We start from the raw sequence: 18,174 nt of genomic DNA, 5'->3' as shown, positions 1-18,174 counted from the left end.
ATTACACAGGGATTACTAAAAGAAATGTTTTAATCAAGTTTTGAAGACAGCTGCAAACCACAAAGTGAGAAAAATGGCAATGACGTGGTTCATCAGGCCTTAAAGGAAAACACATCAAGAGGAGTACGCGCGTGTGTGTGTGTGTGTGTGTGTGTGTGTATACATGCACAATAGTGTGCACTTAGCTTCCTGCCTCTGTCCAACACATCCAGCTGTGGAGGACACACGGTTCCATATAAGGGCACACAGAGGAAGGAGACCTCTGACCAGTTACGACAGATCAAATGTCACACTACTAACCATTTCGGCGTTTGGTGCCTGATTTTTGCGCATCCGGTTGTCAGAACTACAAATGCATGTAAGGAAGCACTGCCTGCCCGGTGTCTGAATCCAACTCTTGTGTCTCCCACATTATGCCTCCTACAGCCTCTGACCTTTAATCTCAAAGAAAAAAAAAAAATCCCCCAAAAGGACAAAAAAATGGAGTCAGACTTCTTTATTGTGGTGTAACTAAAGTTTGCTGTAACTATAGAGTTTTCCCGAAGTAGTGAAACTTGAGCGGACTTCTTTGTGGGAAATTGTGGTGTTCTGAGGCCTTTACGGAATGGAAAGGACAGCGGAATGTACACCACAGTAGATGATAATCCACCCAGACCTGATAATCCATCAAACCTTCCCTATTTCCCACTGCTTTGTCTCACTTGGGATTCAGTATTTCTCATGGCTAATTCAAGCATTAACAGACTCCTGAAACCATTCATTTGTGTTTTTCTGCACTTAATGGAGCCACATTATGCGATGGTAAAATTTGATAGATATTCTTGGATTGCTAAAACGTTGCTTTTTGGACACGCTGCAGGTAATATTATAGACTTTAGGGCTGAGTTGTAGTTGGTGTTGATTTAAGCTACCAAATGACCACTCGTATCACGAGGGTGAGCACGGAGCTTCTACAGTGGGTTTGTGCAGCAGAGCTTGAATGAATGCTGAAGGAGAAGTTTAAAAAATGAGTTTGCCAGGTTCTTCACAACTGGGACGTCAGTCAATGAGCACAAGCTTTACGTTCGCTGATGCCATTTCCTTCATACGAGACTCCTCAATATGTCCATTGATCTGTTTCAGGACATTAAACCAAATAAACCTGTCAGACACCAGATGTAGGAGGAAAAAAAAATCCCTACCACGAAGTGGCCAAATACTTATAGACTGTGTCCCACGAAATATGATGTTTTACCTTGCCGCTCGCAATCCTGTGCATTTCTGTGCTCCAGAGCAAAAAGTGGAACAATATTACATCATGCACCATTCCAGACTATTAATACACACCTGTTAATACATAGGCCTACTTGTTGCAATGTGTGCACGTGGATCTCTGCAACCACTGTCACATCAAACGTTCCTGTGTTTCTACAAGAACGGGGCAGGGTCTAAATTCATGTGTCGCCTCACTTGAATAAATGATTTCTCTGCTGCTCTTGTGGCCTCCAGACCACAAGCCAAAGCTGAGCACGACCACAAAAACCACACGCTGATTTAAGGTCATTGAATTATCCTTCACCATAACAGCTTTCAGTAACTTTAACCCTGCCCGTGCACAGAGCGCTGGCGAGAACGATGAGTAGTACAAGTGATTACTTCATTATGCAATCAACACTAATCAAAGTTTGGGTTGAGCGGCACGACTGTTGACGCAGAAGCTGTGTGTGTGTGTGACATCATTCACAGGATCTCTGTCATACGTCATATAAATGCATATGCGCGGCAGAGAGAATTTTTCCATTCCCCGGCCGCTCCCAAATCAGTTTTCATCAGCCAGGATGATTATCCCAATTCAACTTGTTAATGGTGCTGCCTGCCAAAATGGCCAGTAGACAAATGTAACAGCCACAGTCGATATTCTCACCAGCAAATGCTTTTCATTTCCTACATGACATTTAAGCCTGACTTGCGTTGCTTTGACTCACTACTGAAGCACACAGGCAGCGTTTGTCCTCCTGCTCTTGGCTGTGCTCAGAGACATAGACCAGGAGCAGCTAGCTATGACTAACTATGAAGAGGAGTAATGAGGCATTACAATCACACCAGAAGCCTCATGCCTCAGATGCCCCAAGCAGCCTTCATAAATCACAACAAGAGCTAATCTAGAGTCTAGACATTGTAACAGACTTCTCAACTTGACATTAAGAAAAATCCTTCAGGTAGTGTTTAAAACCAAGCTAACTGCGGATCAGATCAATAATTAGACACCAAGGGAAAACCAACATTCTTTTCTATTCAGGAACATTCCCTGGCCAAGTCAGGCTTTCGTGGCTATATAGCATGCACCTGTAACACACCACATGCCGTAAGAAATTATCCCCTCAGAAATAGCTGAGCGAGGAACAGGGGCTGCTAAAAACACCACATAAAAGCTGGCGTGGGGTTGAATTATGGCCTGCAATGCGACGAACCACACTCGGCTGCCGCTGGTTTGTTGGTTGGTCGGTTGGTGGGCTGCGGCCTTCGCCTGAATCCATATGCTGCTGCTGTCAGGTGGCCTTGCATAGAGAACATTATATGGTGTGAGCGTACGTGTGCGCAAGTGTCAGCATGAGGGAGTGAGGTTAGGTTTTGAGGAGATCAATGCAGGTGGCACTTCTAACGTCCCCCTTCCTTCTGCCACCTCCCTCCCTTTCCCCCTTTTTTTTGTCACAGGCACCGATTATATCTGGTGTAACAGGTTTAACAGCCAGACCAATTGAGACTCTCTGCAAAGTCCCTGTGAAGTTGGCGGGCCCATACATTGCCTTTCATTAGGGATAAGTACAGCCTGATGCCTTTCAGCTGCACTTTAATTCACTGGGAGTGAAAGTTCATTTCAGAGGATTTTTTTTTACTTTGCTATCCAAGTTGACTGGCTGGGTTTGCCTCTGGTAGCCTATATTGAGACGGGCAATTACATGCATGGGTAATTTAGTGGCTTGCATGATGAAAGTCTAGACAACTTAAAGGAGTTTTGTAGGTGGTATTATATATGTGGGACAGAAAGCCAAAGAATAATTTATGCACTTATTATGAGTTTTAATCCCACAGACTGACAATTTATCACATCTGTGCTGGTCTATCAGTGAATAACCACCTAAGGTCACTTTCACACCTACTTGATCTGGAGCATGGACCAATATATTACATTACTGCATTTTTACCTTTGTTTGGTTTGCCATCACATGGCAATACACAGGCCAAAACCTGTAAGCAAAAGCCACACTGTCCACTCATTGGTCAGAGGTACAGTGTTATATTTCAGGATTTACATCACATGTAGTTGGGATCCTAAAATCAGAGCTATTTTTAGTCTCAACTGGTTTAGTCTCAAAAAGTCAATATATCTGCAGCAGAATGAAGATCCAAGTCTTTAGGGTTTTGGTAGTTGCTTTCTTACTATATGGTTGAAAAACTTGGATGCTAGCCAGTGACTGAAGGATGTCTTTGGCACTAGGTCTCTTCAGAGGATTCTTGGGTACTGCTGGAACGACTGTGTCGAACAAGAGGTCCCTTAGGGAAACTCAGAAGAGGAGTATCACTTGCATATTGAGAACCATGACAATTTGGCTATGTGGTACATTTCTCTGAGCCTGATCCAGCACACAGGTGTCCAAATGTTGAGGATTGCAGTAGTTGGAGAAGGTGGAGGGGACACACACTTTCACCTGGCTGCAGCAGATCGATCGTTACTTTCAAGAGGTGGGAACATACTGATGGCCTGCAAGGGAGGATGCAGAGAAAAGTGGCACCAGCGCATGTTCCCAGACGTACCTACTATAGACTGGTGAAAACTCAGTTCTTCTCTGTAATTACTTCACTGAACACTTAATCTGTTTGAATGCATATTCAACACCTGCAGTGCAGGTGGGGTGAAGAGGATGTAGAAGAGTGACAGGAGTGATTGTGATGGAAGGATTTCTGTAAGAGTGAAGGGGAAGTTTCTAAAATGGCTATGAGATCAGTTGTGTTTATGACCAAAAGACAATAGGGAGAACTGGAGGTGGCAGAGCTGAAGATGTAGCTATTTTTGTTGCGAGTGATGAGGATGGACCAGGATTAGCTATAAGCCTATTACAGGGACAGCGTTGGTACGAAGGTTTGGAGGTAATGTTAGAGAGGCAAGATTGAGAGGTTTGGGCATGTACAGATTAGAGATGTGAGGTAGATTGAGAGAAGGATGCTGAGGATAGCGCCACCAAACAGAAGGTGCAAAAAATAGTCAAAAAGGAGCTTTTTCTCTTTTTGTTTGTGTTTACTGAAAATACAAATGTGAATAATCCAAATTAGGGCCTCAGAGACAACTCACTGGGCTAATCAATGGTTGACTACAGCTTGGAAAAACATGAAAGCATGGTTGGTTTAAAAAATGCATGAAGGGTAAAGCGCATGTCGGAATGAAGCGAGTGACAGTAGATACTCATGAATGAAACTTGAAATTTATGATGCTTCATGACTTTTTTGTGTGAGTCAAAATCAAATGCAAAAGGTTTGACATAAAAAAAAAAAACAGAATCCAGTATGGTACAGATCAACAGACCGAGTAGGTGGTTGATCCTCCAGGTTTGTACATCAGCGAGTTTTGCCAATGAAGATGTTTGAATTAATTAATTAATTTATTTATTTTTAAACACAGAGGGAGGTCTTTTTTAAAACTGATAATTTTTAAAACTAAATTTTATATGTTCATTTGGATGTTTGCGTCAGTTACATATACCTGCACTTTACTGTTGCTACTGTAACACATTTCGATCGCCGATTAAGGATCAACAACGAATACTGAATAATGATGCAACGGTTTAATATTATGCAACACAAATAATTTCACAGAAACAATAACTGAAGCCTGAGTACATGTTTCCTCTCCCAGCTGCTGCACGCGCTGCCCTCCGACAGAGCTGAACTTAAGATATTGGCTGTTTCTCATCATTTGTGTCACTATGCGAGGGAACTGGAAACCAGCAGCAAAATTTTTAGAACACACTTGAAACCTACTGCTGCATTGTTCTTATCCACACATTCAGTCATTTACCGAAGAATGAAGTGGCATGGCTGGATTAGGGGATCCCTGCTGAAAATCACCGAGCCTGCCTTATCTAACCAATCCACCACCCCAGCCTCAGATCTCCTGACAGTGACCAAGTGGAAGAAAGTTTACTGTTTAACAAACGCCAACACTCGCTTTCAATTACACATTAGCCACAGCAAAGCCAAGATGTAATGTCCGAGGACAGTCAAGAGCCACGGTGTCACAAATGATGTGGAGAAACCGTGGGCTGTGGGGTGGGGACACATCACGACACAATTATCAACAGGTAGAGGGACAAGAACAGCTCAACACAGTAATTATCCCTTTGCTAAATTAACACTGCAGAAAGCCCATATAGCCCAATTCATAACAATGTTAAACCAACTCTATCACAGCGTTAAAAGTTTATAATGTCTGGTAATTTTTTCCCTTCTGTTTTAAATCAATAAATGGTAAGTGAACTGCATTTTTATAGTGTTCTTCCATCTGAATCAGAAACTCAAAGCGCTTTACAATGATGCCTCACATTCACACACCAATGTCAGCGTGCTGCCTTGCAAGGCACTCAACTGCAGACTGAGCAACTTGGAGATTAAGGACCTTGCCCCAACGGCTTTAACGTTTTTCCAGTCTGAAGAGGATTTGAATTGAGGATCCTCTGGTCTCAAGTCCAGCACTTGAACCTCAAGACCATCACCTCCCCTTAATACAAATGGAATATATTGGAATTCAGACTTTCTGTCCACATGTCCCCTTGGGGTCCTGGAAAAACAAAATACCCCCACCTCTAATAGAAGTACAAGCAAAGCATACGTCCATCTGAATGTTCTTAGTCTGAGAATGAAAAACGCGTTCACCCACAGACCGCTTGTGCGATTGTTAGCATATCAGCTTGATTGCCCTTTTGTTGAGAAAAGTCCTCGTGTTTCTTTAAAAATTGCATTGTGGGGAAATCACAAGGACAGGTTCTACAATTACTCAACAGCAATTACCATCCCCCCCCAATTTCCTCTAGCTTAAAAACTGTGGGAACAAAAATATTTCAGTCTAACTGGATATACCCAAGGTCACTCACACAAAGTCAAATGCCACCAAAAGCCAAGGCTGGAGGAGAGATGATGTCAATGCAGTCTGCTTTAGTCTGAGTGAAACCCCCCTTGTTGCCCACTGTGAGAAACAGGAGCCTTTATGGTGAGATGGAGGGGGAACATGAGCTACGCGGTGCGTGCCAACTCATCAGGAGAGGTGCTGGATCTTCAGACGCCCAGTGCCTCCCCTAATCCCCCATGATCACCTGGCACCCACACAGACGTGCTAAGGCACGAGCTGGCTGCACAATGACAGATCTGATGTGGACGGGCGTTTGAAGAAGGAAAGGGGGTGGAGGTTGGGGGAGAGAATGCGGTACATGCATACATGCGAGAAAACTTTCTCTACGCTTGAATAAAAGCTTGAGTGAGACAAGAATAAAATGAGAGAGGGACGCAAGATGACATCACCTTCTCTACTTCCCTGCTCCCAGTTACCCTTCCCACCTGTCAGTTACCATTCTCTTTTAATACAAAGTCCAGAGGTCGACTAATCTACAGCTACCTTCCATCTTAGTAATGGAAAAGCTGATCCAACTATCTGCATAACAAAAAATAATAAAGCCTGACAAAGCAAGGGGAGAGGTCCTTTAGCTAAAAACATGCTCATATTTATCGCATCGCTCTCTCAGATCCTCACGAAGGGCTCCTGCTCTCTTTTTCTTTATCTACAGTGTCAGTACTTGAACAATGACTATTAGCACTGCGCAGTTTTAAAAGAATAGGTAGGGGTTCAATATGGTTTCATTTAATTTAGTGCAGACAAGCAGCTCAAAAACAAACATAAATAAAGCCAAATTATGTGCTGCCACCTGGTGGAGCAAATCCAGTGACCTGCTGTGTCACTCTGGTATCAGATTGCACCATGAAAACAGGATCTAACCGTCTGTCTGTACATCTGTCATCTTTATACTTCAACCACATTTATTCAGTGATGGTTGTATGTGGGCATGAGAATCCCACGGCTCCTTTCAGCTGCTCTTGTTCGCTCCATGTCACCACAATGGATCCGGCATGGCTGCATATCCATATCGTAAACTAGCACAATTATTACTCTGGACGTCCTGATGCAACTACAGATCGACAAGGAGACAACTTAATGTGCATGTTTTGATGAGGACAAAACCCAGGCAGGCATGGGGAGAACATACAAAGGTACCAGAGTAAGGCAGGGGTGGGTTTGAACCCAGGACCTTCTTCTCTACTGGAAGATCTGAAGATCCAGCACCTCTCCTAATTAGCCAGGACCCTAAAGGTTGAAGTCTTTAGGGACCTGGTGCTTCCTGTCTTACTATATGGTTGTGAGACTTGAATGGTCCCCAGTAAATTAAGGCCACAACTAGATGTCTTTGATACCAGGTCTCTTCCGAGGATTCTGGGGAACTGCCGCAATGACTTTGTGCCAAATGAACAGTTACTGAGACAGAGAAGAAGAGTGCCACTTACATTGTGAGGGAACATCAGCTATAATATTTTGGACATGTGGTGCGTTTCTCCATGTGAGATTCAGCAGCCCGGTGTCTCAGAGACTAGAGAAGGACAAGCGGATGCTCACATTTCACCTGGCTGCAGCAGATAGATGGTTACTTTAGACAGAGTTGCCTTCATTGATGTTTTCCATCCAGGAACAAAGGTGGTTCTGTTTTGTGGCGGATGTGACAACGAAATGCATGCTGCCAGTCGTGACCTGAACTGAATCATAGATACTGACATTATAAAACCGTGAATATGGATGGGTGTTTTTGTATCCAACTGTCAGCAGGCTTATGCATAACTTACCGAACCAATTTTAATGAAAGTTGGTGGATGGAAGGCCCCCATTAAATAGTGGACAGGCTAATAAATTTCAATACGGTGGTGTCTTGTTCAAAAGTTGGGAGTACGATGGAGCGTGAGATCAAAAGACAAGCTAGGGATGCGTCTGATGTCCTACAGACACTGGTACCAGACCATCATGGTGAAGAAAGAGTTGAGCCAGAAAGCGAGACTCTTATTTACCAGTGGACTGAGGCTCCTATCGTCAACTATGGTCATGACCTTTGAGTAATGACTGAAAGAACGATGTCACAGATATAAGTGGTGGAAATGACGTTCCTCTTTCGGGATTTTGGTCTTACGCTAAGGGAGAGGGTGAGAGGCTTGAATATTCCAAAGGGAATCAAATCAGACCCACTGTTTCTTTGCATCGAAAGGAGCCAGCTGAGGTGGTTCAGGCATCTGGTGAGGATTCCACTTGATTGTCTCCCTAAGGAGACAGGCACGTCCAACTTGGAGGAGGCCCCAGAGAAGATCCAGGACACGCTGGAGGGATTATATTTCCCAGCTGGCTTGGTAAGGAGTCAGGTTTCCACAGAAATAGTTAGAAGGCTTGGCCAAAGATAGAGAAGCGTGAGGTGAGCTGCTTGGTTGCTGCCCCTGAGACCTGGACTCAGACAAGCAGTCAGTGTATAAGCCTCTTTCACACTTGGCATGAGATGTGCCTCCTCTGGTAGCATTTGTTTGTAGTGTTACATAGGTGTGAATAAAAGATCGTGTGACTAAGGTGAAAAACTGGCCCATAGTTCTGACAATTCCTGACCCAATAACACCACCAAAGCTGGATAAATGTGAAAATAGGATGGGTCATTTCTGTGGTGGCTAATGTTAAAAGAGCAACATTGTATAATGCAAGTCTGTATTTTGAACAAGAGTCATGTTTTCAGAGCGCCTCATATAATTTTGATCTGCTTTTCTCATTCTCGCGTTGTGTTTTTAAATCAGCAGTATGACATTCAGCTGTCATCTGTCTGCTTCATACGTGTGTGTTGTCTGATAGTAATTACCATGTAGCAGCAGAAAGTGATGGCACCACATACCAGCAAAAATCTAATCTGAAGTTGAAACCTGTTCTCAAGGCATAGTATCAGTCGTCTCCCACAGGTTCAGGACATATGTATACGCTTCACACATCATTCCTCCATGAAATGAAATTGGAAACAAAAAAATCAAGAACATTTTGTGCGCTCTGAATCATATCCTCGCTAGAAAACCTCTCACTTATCAGTTCAACACCTATATTTTACCCCTCGTTGACTACACAACATACGCTCTGTCCAGCCAGCACGTTTGTCAGTTTGCGTTAATCAGATTCTAACTAGCTGCACACAGGACAATCACATGTCAAACATAGAACATCAAGGTCAAACACGAGTCAGCAAAAGCCTGAAATGACCAGTTAGTGTACAGGAACGAAGCCGACAGTGACACAAACAGACAAGTGTATATGAGCTGGAAACATCGAGCTACAACTTAAAATGAGGAAGGTAAAGTGAAGTTGAAGTATTCATGCTCAGGCCTCCAGATTTAATGTGGCTGCAGTGCCATCACCTAGTAGAACATAAATTCAAATAGAGCTCCAACAATGAATCCAATGAATCCGTTATTAAATTAATCACCATCTATTTTAGCAATTTATTATTCATGTTCAGTTTTATGTCCAACTTGTCTAACTTCAGTTTCTTAAATGAGAATATTTTCTGGTTTCTTTGCGCCTCTCCGACTTTAAACTGAGTATATTTTGGGTTGTGAATAATACTAGACATTTGAGGACATCATCTTGGATTTTGAGGAACACTGAACTATTTTTTTTTTTTTACCATTTTATGGACCAAAAAACTAATGGATTCATCTGGAAAATAATAAACACATTAACTGATAGTGAAAATAAGTTACAGCCATATGAAATGTGTCAGGATTTTATTTTCATTTGAATTTTTTACTTTATCTTTTTGGTTTCAGGTAGAGTCGAAGTTGTGTGCAAGATTTTCTTTCCTTTTTTTTTTATTTCATGAATGCCTTTTTTAGCACCATACACACTTTATGTTGAGATGACAAAATATCTGAATGCAAGGTTATTCAAATTTGCGGTTATGATTTATTGGTAAATTAGCCAAACCAACTAATCAGAAACTAGTCAGTAATCTTAAAAGAAAATAAACTGTTAGATTGATCAATGAATAGAAAAAAATAATCAAAAGACTGGTGCAGCAAGTGTTGCTTCACAGACGTGTTGTGTTCTAAGAATAACACGGGTGTCTTACAGCGGGCCCAGCATGAAAGCAAAACCACAAGAGGGCATGATATGGAGGACCCTGGCGATGAGAAACATCCAGCGATTGTCACAAAGAAAAATAACATCCGGTTGACATCTGAATCCACTATTTGAGGTCGGCACGCCAGAAACAGGGGAGCTTGGAGATCAAACACGCAGCAACTTGCAGTTTCTTATTGGGAGCAGAGAACACAGGGAACCAGCTTTAACCCCCCACCAAACACACCCTCTGCGCTCTGAAAGAAGCCCTTGTGGTTCTGTGTGTGACCAGTTAACCCCTGTACAGTAGATACAATGTTAGCCTGGAGAAGAAGTCAGGAAAAAGTCAAAACCATCTGCGGGGCTTTGACATGTTTAAATCTAAACTAATGGGAGGAAATCGATTCCCAAGATGGTGCTTTTGCACAGATTTTCCTGCTTTAACAGGCGCACTGACCATAAGGTGTGAGAGAAAGGGCACAGGGTGGGTGTGTGTGTGTGTGTGTGTGTGTGTGTGTGTGTGTGTGTGTGTGTGTGTGTGTGTGTGTGTGTGTGTGTGTGTGTGTGTGTGTGTGTGTGTGTGTGTGTGTGTGTGTGTGTGTGTGTCTGTCTGAATCCTAAAAGTTCACAGGTGAAAACCTAATAAGAGAGAGCGACTGAGAGAAATATTTCTCCAACATGTGTCAGCAGTTCTGAGAAAGTTTGCATCCCCAAGTAATAACTGCACAAAAGTCACTTTTCACTGAGCTCAGGGCACTGACAGGTTTAAAGTTCCAACATTTAAATGTCGCCCACATCAGTTTTCATCCTCACTTGCACATCTAACCAACAGCATTAAGCAGGAATTATAACAATTCATGACTTAGATTGTCTAGACTTTGTTTAAGTTTGTGGAAATTTCCCAATGTTATACACAGCAGCAGTGAGTGCGCACACACACACTCACGCACACACACACACACGCGCGCACAATCACACGCGCACAATCACACGCGCGCACATGCACACACACACACGCGCGCACGCACACACACTCACGCACACACACACGCGCGCACACACACACACACACACACACAGACACACATACACACAAACAACTGAACTTTAAAAATTGCTTGTGCACCATAACGTTCAGAGCTTCTGTCCATCTGCAGGTTTGTTAAAATTAAGGTAAACATTTCTATTGTAATATTTGGGCATATTTTCCACCCCACACAAAGCAGGTCTGGTCACACTTTATAATATATATGTATTGTTTCTAATTAAATTTTTTTTATTAAATATTAAATTATTTAATTTATTAAATGAAATTATAGTTGACCTGAATTTCATATTGGGGAAATCCATATTTTCCGTCTTCATACAGAACAACATCAAGCTAATACGAAGCTGATGAAAATATCGAGCTGGGCTACATGAAAACATTACACATACATCTCGATGCTGCACAGGCTCTGACAGGACTTGATCCCGGTATCATAGACTGAACCTGGGCATCCTGATGTTTAGCATGTCTTTTCTGTGTTATGTAGGTTTTCATTTTTAACAGGTAATCAGTGATAGCGTTGTTCGCTGTAGATGGGAGGTCACAGTGGATGGATTTGAAGTCACTGTACTTACGTTTTATAGCCACGTTGGGTTCAAAACCATCCACTGATTCAGTGAGTCTATAGTGGTTTCTCTGTTTTCAACTAATTTACTGATTTGAACAGTACATAATCCCTCTTTCATAGGCAGGGGTGGTGGCCAAGTGGTTAATTCACACTCTTATTAGTTCAAGGATCGACTACTGTACGCACTTTATGTTGGAGTCCTCGGTCCTGTATGAATCTCGCCTCCAGCTGGTACAAAACGCTGCTACCCGTTTTTTAACAAACGTACGTAACGTCAGCACATCACCCAGTCCTTTCTTCATTGCATTGGCTTCCAGTTTACTTTAGAGTTGATTTTAAAATTTTGCTTCTTGTTTTTAAAGCCCTCACTGGCCTTGCCCTCTGTACTTGTCCGAGCTCCTGAAGGTTCGGAGCTCGACCAGAGCCTTGAGGTCCTCAGATCAGCTCTTGCTGGACGTCCCTCGAGTGAAATATAAACAATGGCGTGATCGGGCTTTTTTAGTCGCGGGGCCCAGACTCTGGAACAAACTGCCCCCCGACATGCGCACTATCACTGACTTTGGCCTCTTTAAATCTAGGCTTAAAACTCATCTTTTCAGACTGGCTTTCAACACGCAGTAGCACAGTGACACTTTACCTGAATATATTTTCCTCTTTTAGTTGTGAGCATTTATGTATTGTTTTAATTGTCTTATACATTTTAAATTGTTTTTGTTTTATTGTGAAGCACTTTGGTCACCTTCGGTGTTGTAAAGGGCTCTATAAATAAATGCTGATTGATTGATTGATTGATTGGTTTCAGTTCAAAGGTTCCGGGTTCAAATCACACCCCTGCCACATGTCTCCATGTAATCTGGAGTTGCGTCAGGAAGGGCATCCGGCCACTTGCTGTGGCAACAAGTGCAAACAAGGGAGCAGCCGAAGGGACTTACACAATCCACTTTCATGCCCACTCAAACTGACGCGCTCACTCACCAGTAGGCAGGGATCTGCTGCATCAGTTTTCCGTAGAGAGCAGTACTGAAGGAGGGGATGATGGGAATGAGAGGCCGGAAGCCTCCTGAACTCTCCTGGCTTGTCAAGCCCGCCTGAAACCCAAAGACCTGGAAACAAAGAGAGAAACACAGGAAGAGATGGAGAAGGAAAGACGTGGAGAAAATATTCTGGATGACAGTTCAAACTATTTCTTGGATGCACAGGAACAATATCTTTTAAAAAGTCAATAATTATGTCAAAAAGTAACATGAAAAGTCCAGCATTGATAAATGTCCCGTCTGATAAATTGGAAAGATAATTTCTTTACTGTACAAACAGCTGTCAGTCATTCAAACAGCTTGAAATACCGTAAGAAACATACTGAATGCTCAAGAAGATTCAATTTGCTTTGATTTGTCTTTTACAGTTGTTGATTTGTCTGAAAGAGCAACATGACTGCAGTTTGATTGAATGACAACTTATGAGGGAGTTGAGCGCATTCTAGCTGGACTAAGGACTTTTTTTCCCCTCGTTTTATTTTCTTTCAGTTAAATCCAACAAAACAAACAAATGACTTTAAAAAAACCTTCCTTGGCAGAGGAAAGAAAACAAATGACCTACAGTTGTAATAGTGCGCAGTACACAGGCCAGCGTCCAGCTGCATTTCACAGTTATCAGATACAGGCACAGACATTTCACAAATTCCACTTTCTTTGCGGCCGACTATAGGAGACTAAAACTTCGGTTCGGTTCTGTTTTCAGCAGCTGCATTTACGTCAGTCTGAACACATGCGCTTAAAAACCACAAACTAAACAACAAGATAAGTGCATGATGCTGGACAGGAGTGTCCTTGACTAGCTGCGCCGCAGACAAGTGCACCAGCGACGGAGCGTTACACTCAGGATGTGTTAGTGCTGACAGCCGGTGTCAATAAAACGCAGACTCTCAGATAAGCTTGCGTTTATGCCCATTTCAAATCACTTCCTGAAAGGGGGTGAACTGTGAGCAGAATGACCTCCACCCTGCCATGATCCCACCACCAAAAATCCAGAGGTAGCATTAGTGCCTCAGCAGATGCTGATTGGCCGACTGGTCAGAATAAGCCTTGGCCACTGACTAGGTGAGCGTTAACCCTGCAGTGACCCTGTGATAAGAACTACCAGCATGACATCCAGCAAACATCCTGCCTTAGAAAAACACATCGGGCCATACCAGGCCAGACCGAGCTACCAGAGGTTACACCAGGTCTCTTATCCAGAATTCCTAAAAACAGAATGAGCTAAATTATTAAAAGCCTCCATTAGGGACTCTGAAGCCACACCAGACCTACGAGCAAATAATAAGTCTGGGAAAGCTAAACAAACAAACAAACAAACAAACAAAACAAAACAAGCAGCAAAGTGGAAGAAAAATCATCTGTAGACATACTGATACGCTGTGACTAAATCGACCACAGCGTGGTCAATGTGTACTAGCATTTTGAGAAAACATGATATGGTGCTGGCCTCTCCTGCATTTAAATAATGAACGTGTCCAGTATTGTGTGCCAATAATTGCACAAACTTGGACAAAGTCATTGCAAAGATGGGGACACCAAAATTGTAAGGAAAAATGAGTGGGGGGATAACTAAATTAAACTGTTTCACGGTGAAAGAATTACAAGACCACACCAATGTTGCAACAAATTCAAGGTCACAAGGCCACTTGTTTAACATTCAGGCCATCACTCCCCCCGAGAATGATTAAACTTCAGTTATTTTGGATCCAATATTACTAAGTAATGACAAACTATGAAGACAATAACAAACTGAATATCATTGTAATATTTGAATATAAATACTCTATTTGCATAGAGTAGTGTGTGGATGCAGTATGTGCATGGTTACTGTATGCATGTTTGTTAGTTTTTTGTCTTCATGATGCGTTTTTGGACAAATACAACAAATACTTCAATATGAAATACAGTGTGAAATGGTAATACAGCTTTTAACTTATACTAAGACAATATTCTAATCATCACTTTGCAATGATCAGGTGTGTCAGATTTCCTATATGCTTTGTTTTCAAGCAGAGCAGACGGCTTTGCGGATGAGGACTTAGATGACTAATATGTAGACCCATTTGATTCCTCATGTGTCCTTCAGCCTGTCTGTCTGTGTCCTTGTGGAAGACACTTTATCTGCACTGTCCTAGTCCACCCATCTATAAATGGGTACCAGCCTTGACTGGGGAAAGTAATTTGCCCTGGACTGGTGTCTCATCCAGGGGGAGTCATAGACTCTCCTCTGCTTCAAAGGCTGGTGCATCAGGGACCGGCATAGAACTTACTGGGTCAGCTGCAGGGAGTGGCAGGGAGACGTCCCTAGAAAGTCAGTGCCCCCACCCGGAAATGTACTGGGTAGGGTGCGAAACATCCGTGAAAGGTGAAGACTCTGCGGCTGATCGCAAGTGCACCAGAGGAGGTGCGACAGCCAAGATGCCGGGCAGTCTAATACCTGAATACCAACGACAACCTGCATATTCCATTCTCCTTCTGTGTATAAAATTTTTAGTTTAGGATGTTTTCTGGCTTAAAAAGGGGAATACTGTCTTCTTACCTTGAGGTAAAGGTGTGAATAGCAGTGGTGTAGCAGATTGTCTGAAGGCTGGTTCAGGCTTGCTGACCATGCTGAGCAACTCTGTTGCATACATGGGCACGGAGTGTTCAAAATCACCCTGTCCACATGGAACTGCACAGCAGGCACGAGGACGCACTGGCTGAAACACTGGTACTTGCACCAGTACTGATGCAGCCTGGAACAACCAAGACAAAAATATACACCTGGGAAAAATGGTTTAAACTAAGAAGCATTGCTCATGAACTACAGGTAATAAGAACCAATGACTAATCATATGGTGGTGAAACACAGGTACAATTTAAGAGAAACAACTCTCACTATGAACTTTGATTCAATGAAATATGAGTATTTCCACATACTTCAACGGACTACCCGAAAATCTGTGTGCAGTATCAACAGCAATGCTGTGGTGCTGGTTGCTCTTTTAGCTTGTATTAAATGCAGCAAACGTTGTCAAAAAGAAAGAAATATCAAAAGAAGATCTTGATGTCTCATTATTTGAACATACAGCCAAAGGACTGGACTACGGATTGTTGAACTGGGGTGGAGACACAATGGTTTGGTCCTACAGCTGAGCAGCACAAGCTCCTAACAGCATCCTACTGGAATCCCCAATGATACATATGAATAGAGCTTCTACAGAGGTTTTCAAAAAATAAAGCAGAATCAGGACAGAAAACTATAGAGGATGGCGTGACCAATTACACATAATTTTGATCAAACAGTACTCATTTAAATTATTCTATCAACACACATCTATTTCCAAGCTCAGCTGGACACTACCTTGTGCCTCATGATGATGGGCATCAGTGTGTGAAGGAGGTTGAACTCAGCCATAGACACAGTGACTGACACTTGGAGCGAGTGAGGACAGCTGAGGTTGGTAGGGATGAATTCTTCCAACCTCGCTATCTCATCTGGAGTGGCTGGACCACGGATCTCTTCGACCATTTCTACAATGAAGTGACAAGAGTGCAGGGAACCAACATGGGGTCACTGTTCAAAAGCAACGGAGAAGAAGAGAGAGTGCAGACAGGATGGAGTAGGTGGAGGAGAGTGGGAGGAGCGATCTCTGAAAAAGTGAAAAGGAAAGCTTGTGCGATGGCCGTTAGACCAGCGATGATGTTTGGCTAAGATGTGGCGGCATGAGAAAAAAACAGAGGGGGCGGAGCTGGAGATGCTATGATTTTCCTTGGGAGTATTGAGTGTGGAAAGGATTATGAATTAAGATTGAAAGGAAGTGAAAAATGTGAGATCCACATGGTTCGGGCACGCGCAGACGAGTGATGCAGGGTATATCGGAAGAAAGAAGCTGAGGCTGGAGTCACTAGGTACAAGTACAAGAAGAAGGTCAAAGATGTTTAGGGATGTGGTGATGGATGAGATGCAGGTGGACATGCTTTGTTTTACAGACAAATAAGATTAAGTTTTCTTGTGAGAGGACGTCCTTAGCTCTTTACAAATAAATCAACAAATGTGATCTTTTTGGTTAAAAGAAAAAGAAAAAAAAAATCACCTTATGCACAAACTAAATCAAGGGTCTGGAAGGACTGGGACCTCCAATAGCCCCAGTTCCTTTGCTTTTAAAGTCATATAAAAAATAAATAAATAATCAGTCATTCAATCAATAACCAGGAACACCAGGCTGTCTAGTCAACCGATTCAACAAGGAATTGAGGCTAGCAAGGTCAGCAGTCAGAGAAGGATTGGACCGGCACACAGAACAACTAAACCATATCAAGGGTCTGAGGCAGACCCAAACCTGAGCCCGCTATTACTAAAAGCTCCTGGCTCTGGTCCCAGGATATGGGCTTGTTTCAGTTCAGTAAAGGTTCTGTTGGACTATATTCCTACCTCCAAGGTGGGCTCAGAAACTGATCCCAATGTTGTTTTGCTCTCTGGCCTTGAGCCACAGTTTACATCAGTTTCATCTGGTACTGCCATGTCCAATCTAATCACATGCCAGGCCTCAAGTCCGTATCCACGTCAACATTCAGGGCATAAAAAAAAGCCCCTCCGCAACCCACATGGCATGTATGTATACTTAACATAAATAAAACGTATGCAGAAACTACAATAGCACTCACTAAAGTGCACATAATTATTATTTGTTTCTTTTTTTAAGTTTCTTGCCTTCTTGTTGGGATCAAACCAATATACAATGGAATCTATTCAAAGACACAAACAACCTTCTCAGCAACTTTCCTGAAAATCCATTTTATAACATGGTTAATAAATTCTTACATTAACAACAATCAATAGCGTTAAACTTTTCATGGTTCTGCCTCTTCATGGAGTATCATGAATTTCTTTTTACCTGTCTGTATATATCATGGTGGTGGACACCAAAAAATATGTAAAACATCATGTGGGCCAACACACACACACACAACACACACACACACACACACACACACACACACACACACACACACACACACACACACACACACACACACACACACACACACACACACACACACACACACACACACTTTAATAATGTAGCAGGGTAGTTTCCTATCAAATCTATTTCAAGCTAAACCCAACACTTTCACAATTTTTTTAATTTTTTTATCCATTAATCAAATAGTCATCTCTCTAATGATGCAAATTATTATTACAATAAAACGTCCTGGCTCTTCCCCAATTTACCACATACTTAATATCTTCCACAGCAGGATAGTCAAAATAAGTACACTAATAAGCTTTGTAAAATGAATTCAAGAGACAGAGCATCCACGTCAGCACACACGC

General features: G+C 42.5%; 1 protein-coding gene across 1 annotated transcript in view; it reads right to left on the bottom strand.

The window, feature by feature from the left end:
* Positions 1 to 18,174, bottom strand: part of LOC117513625 (vacuolar protein sorting-associated protein 13B-like) — a 1,146,044-nt gene that overhangs the window by 962,896 nt on the left and 164,974 nt on the right. Inside the window, 4 exon segments of the mRNA XM_034173849.1 lie at positions 12,799 to 12,926; positions 15,397 to 15,456; positions 15,458 to 15,592; positions 16,201 to 16,370. Of these exon segments, the coding sequence (XP_034029740.1) occupies positions 12,799 to 12,926; positions 15,397 to 15,456; positions 15,458 to 15,592; positions 16,201 to 16,370 (493 nt within the window).

This window comes from Thalassophryne amazonica, chromosome 7 (assembly GCF_902500255.1).
Source record: "Thalassophryne amazonica chromosome 7, fThaAma1.1, whole genome shotgun sequence".
Taxonomy (NCBI): domain Eukaryota; kingdom Metazoa; phylum Chordata; class Actinopteri; order Batrachoidiformes; family Batrachoididae; genus Thalassophryne; species Thalassophryne amazonica.
Note: the sequence above shows the minus strand (reverse complement) of the source record. Positions and strands in the feature narration are given on the sequence as shown.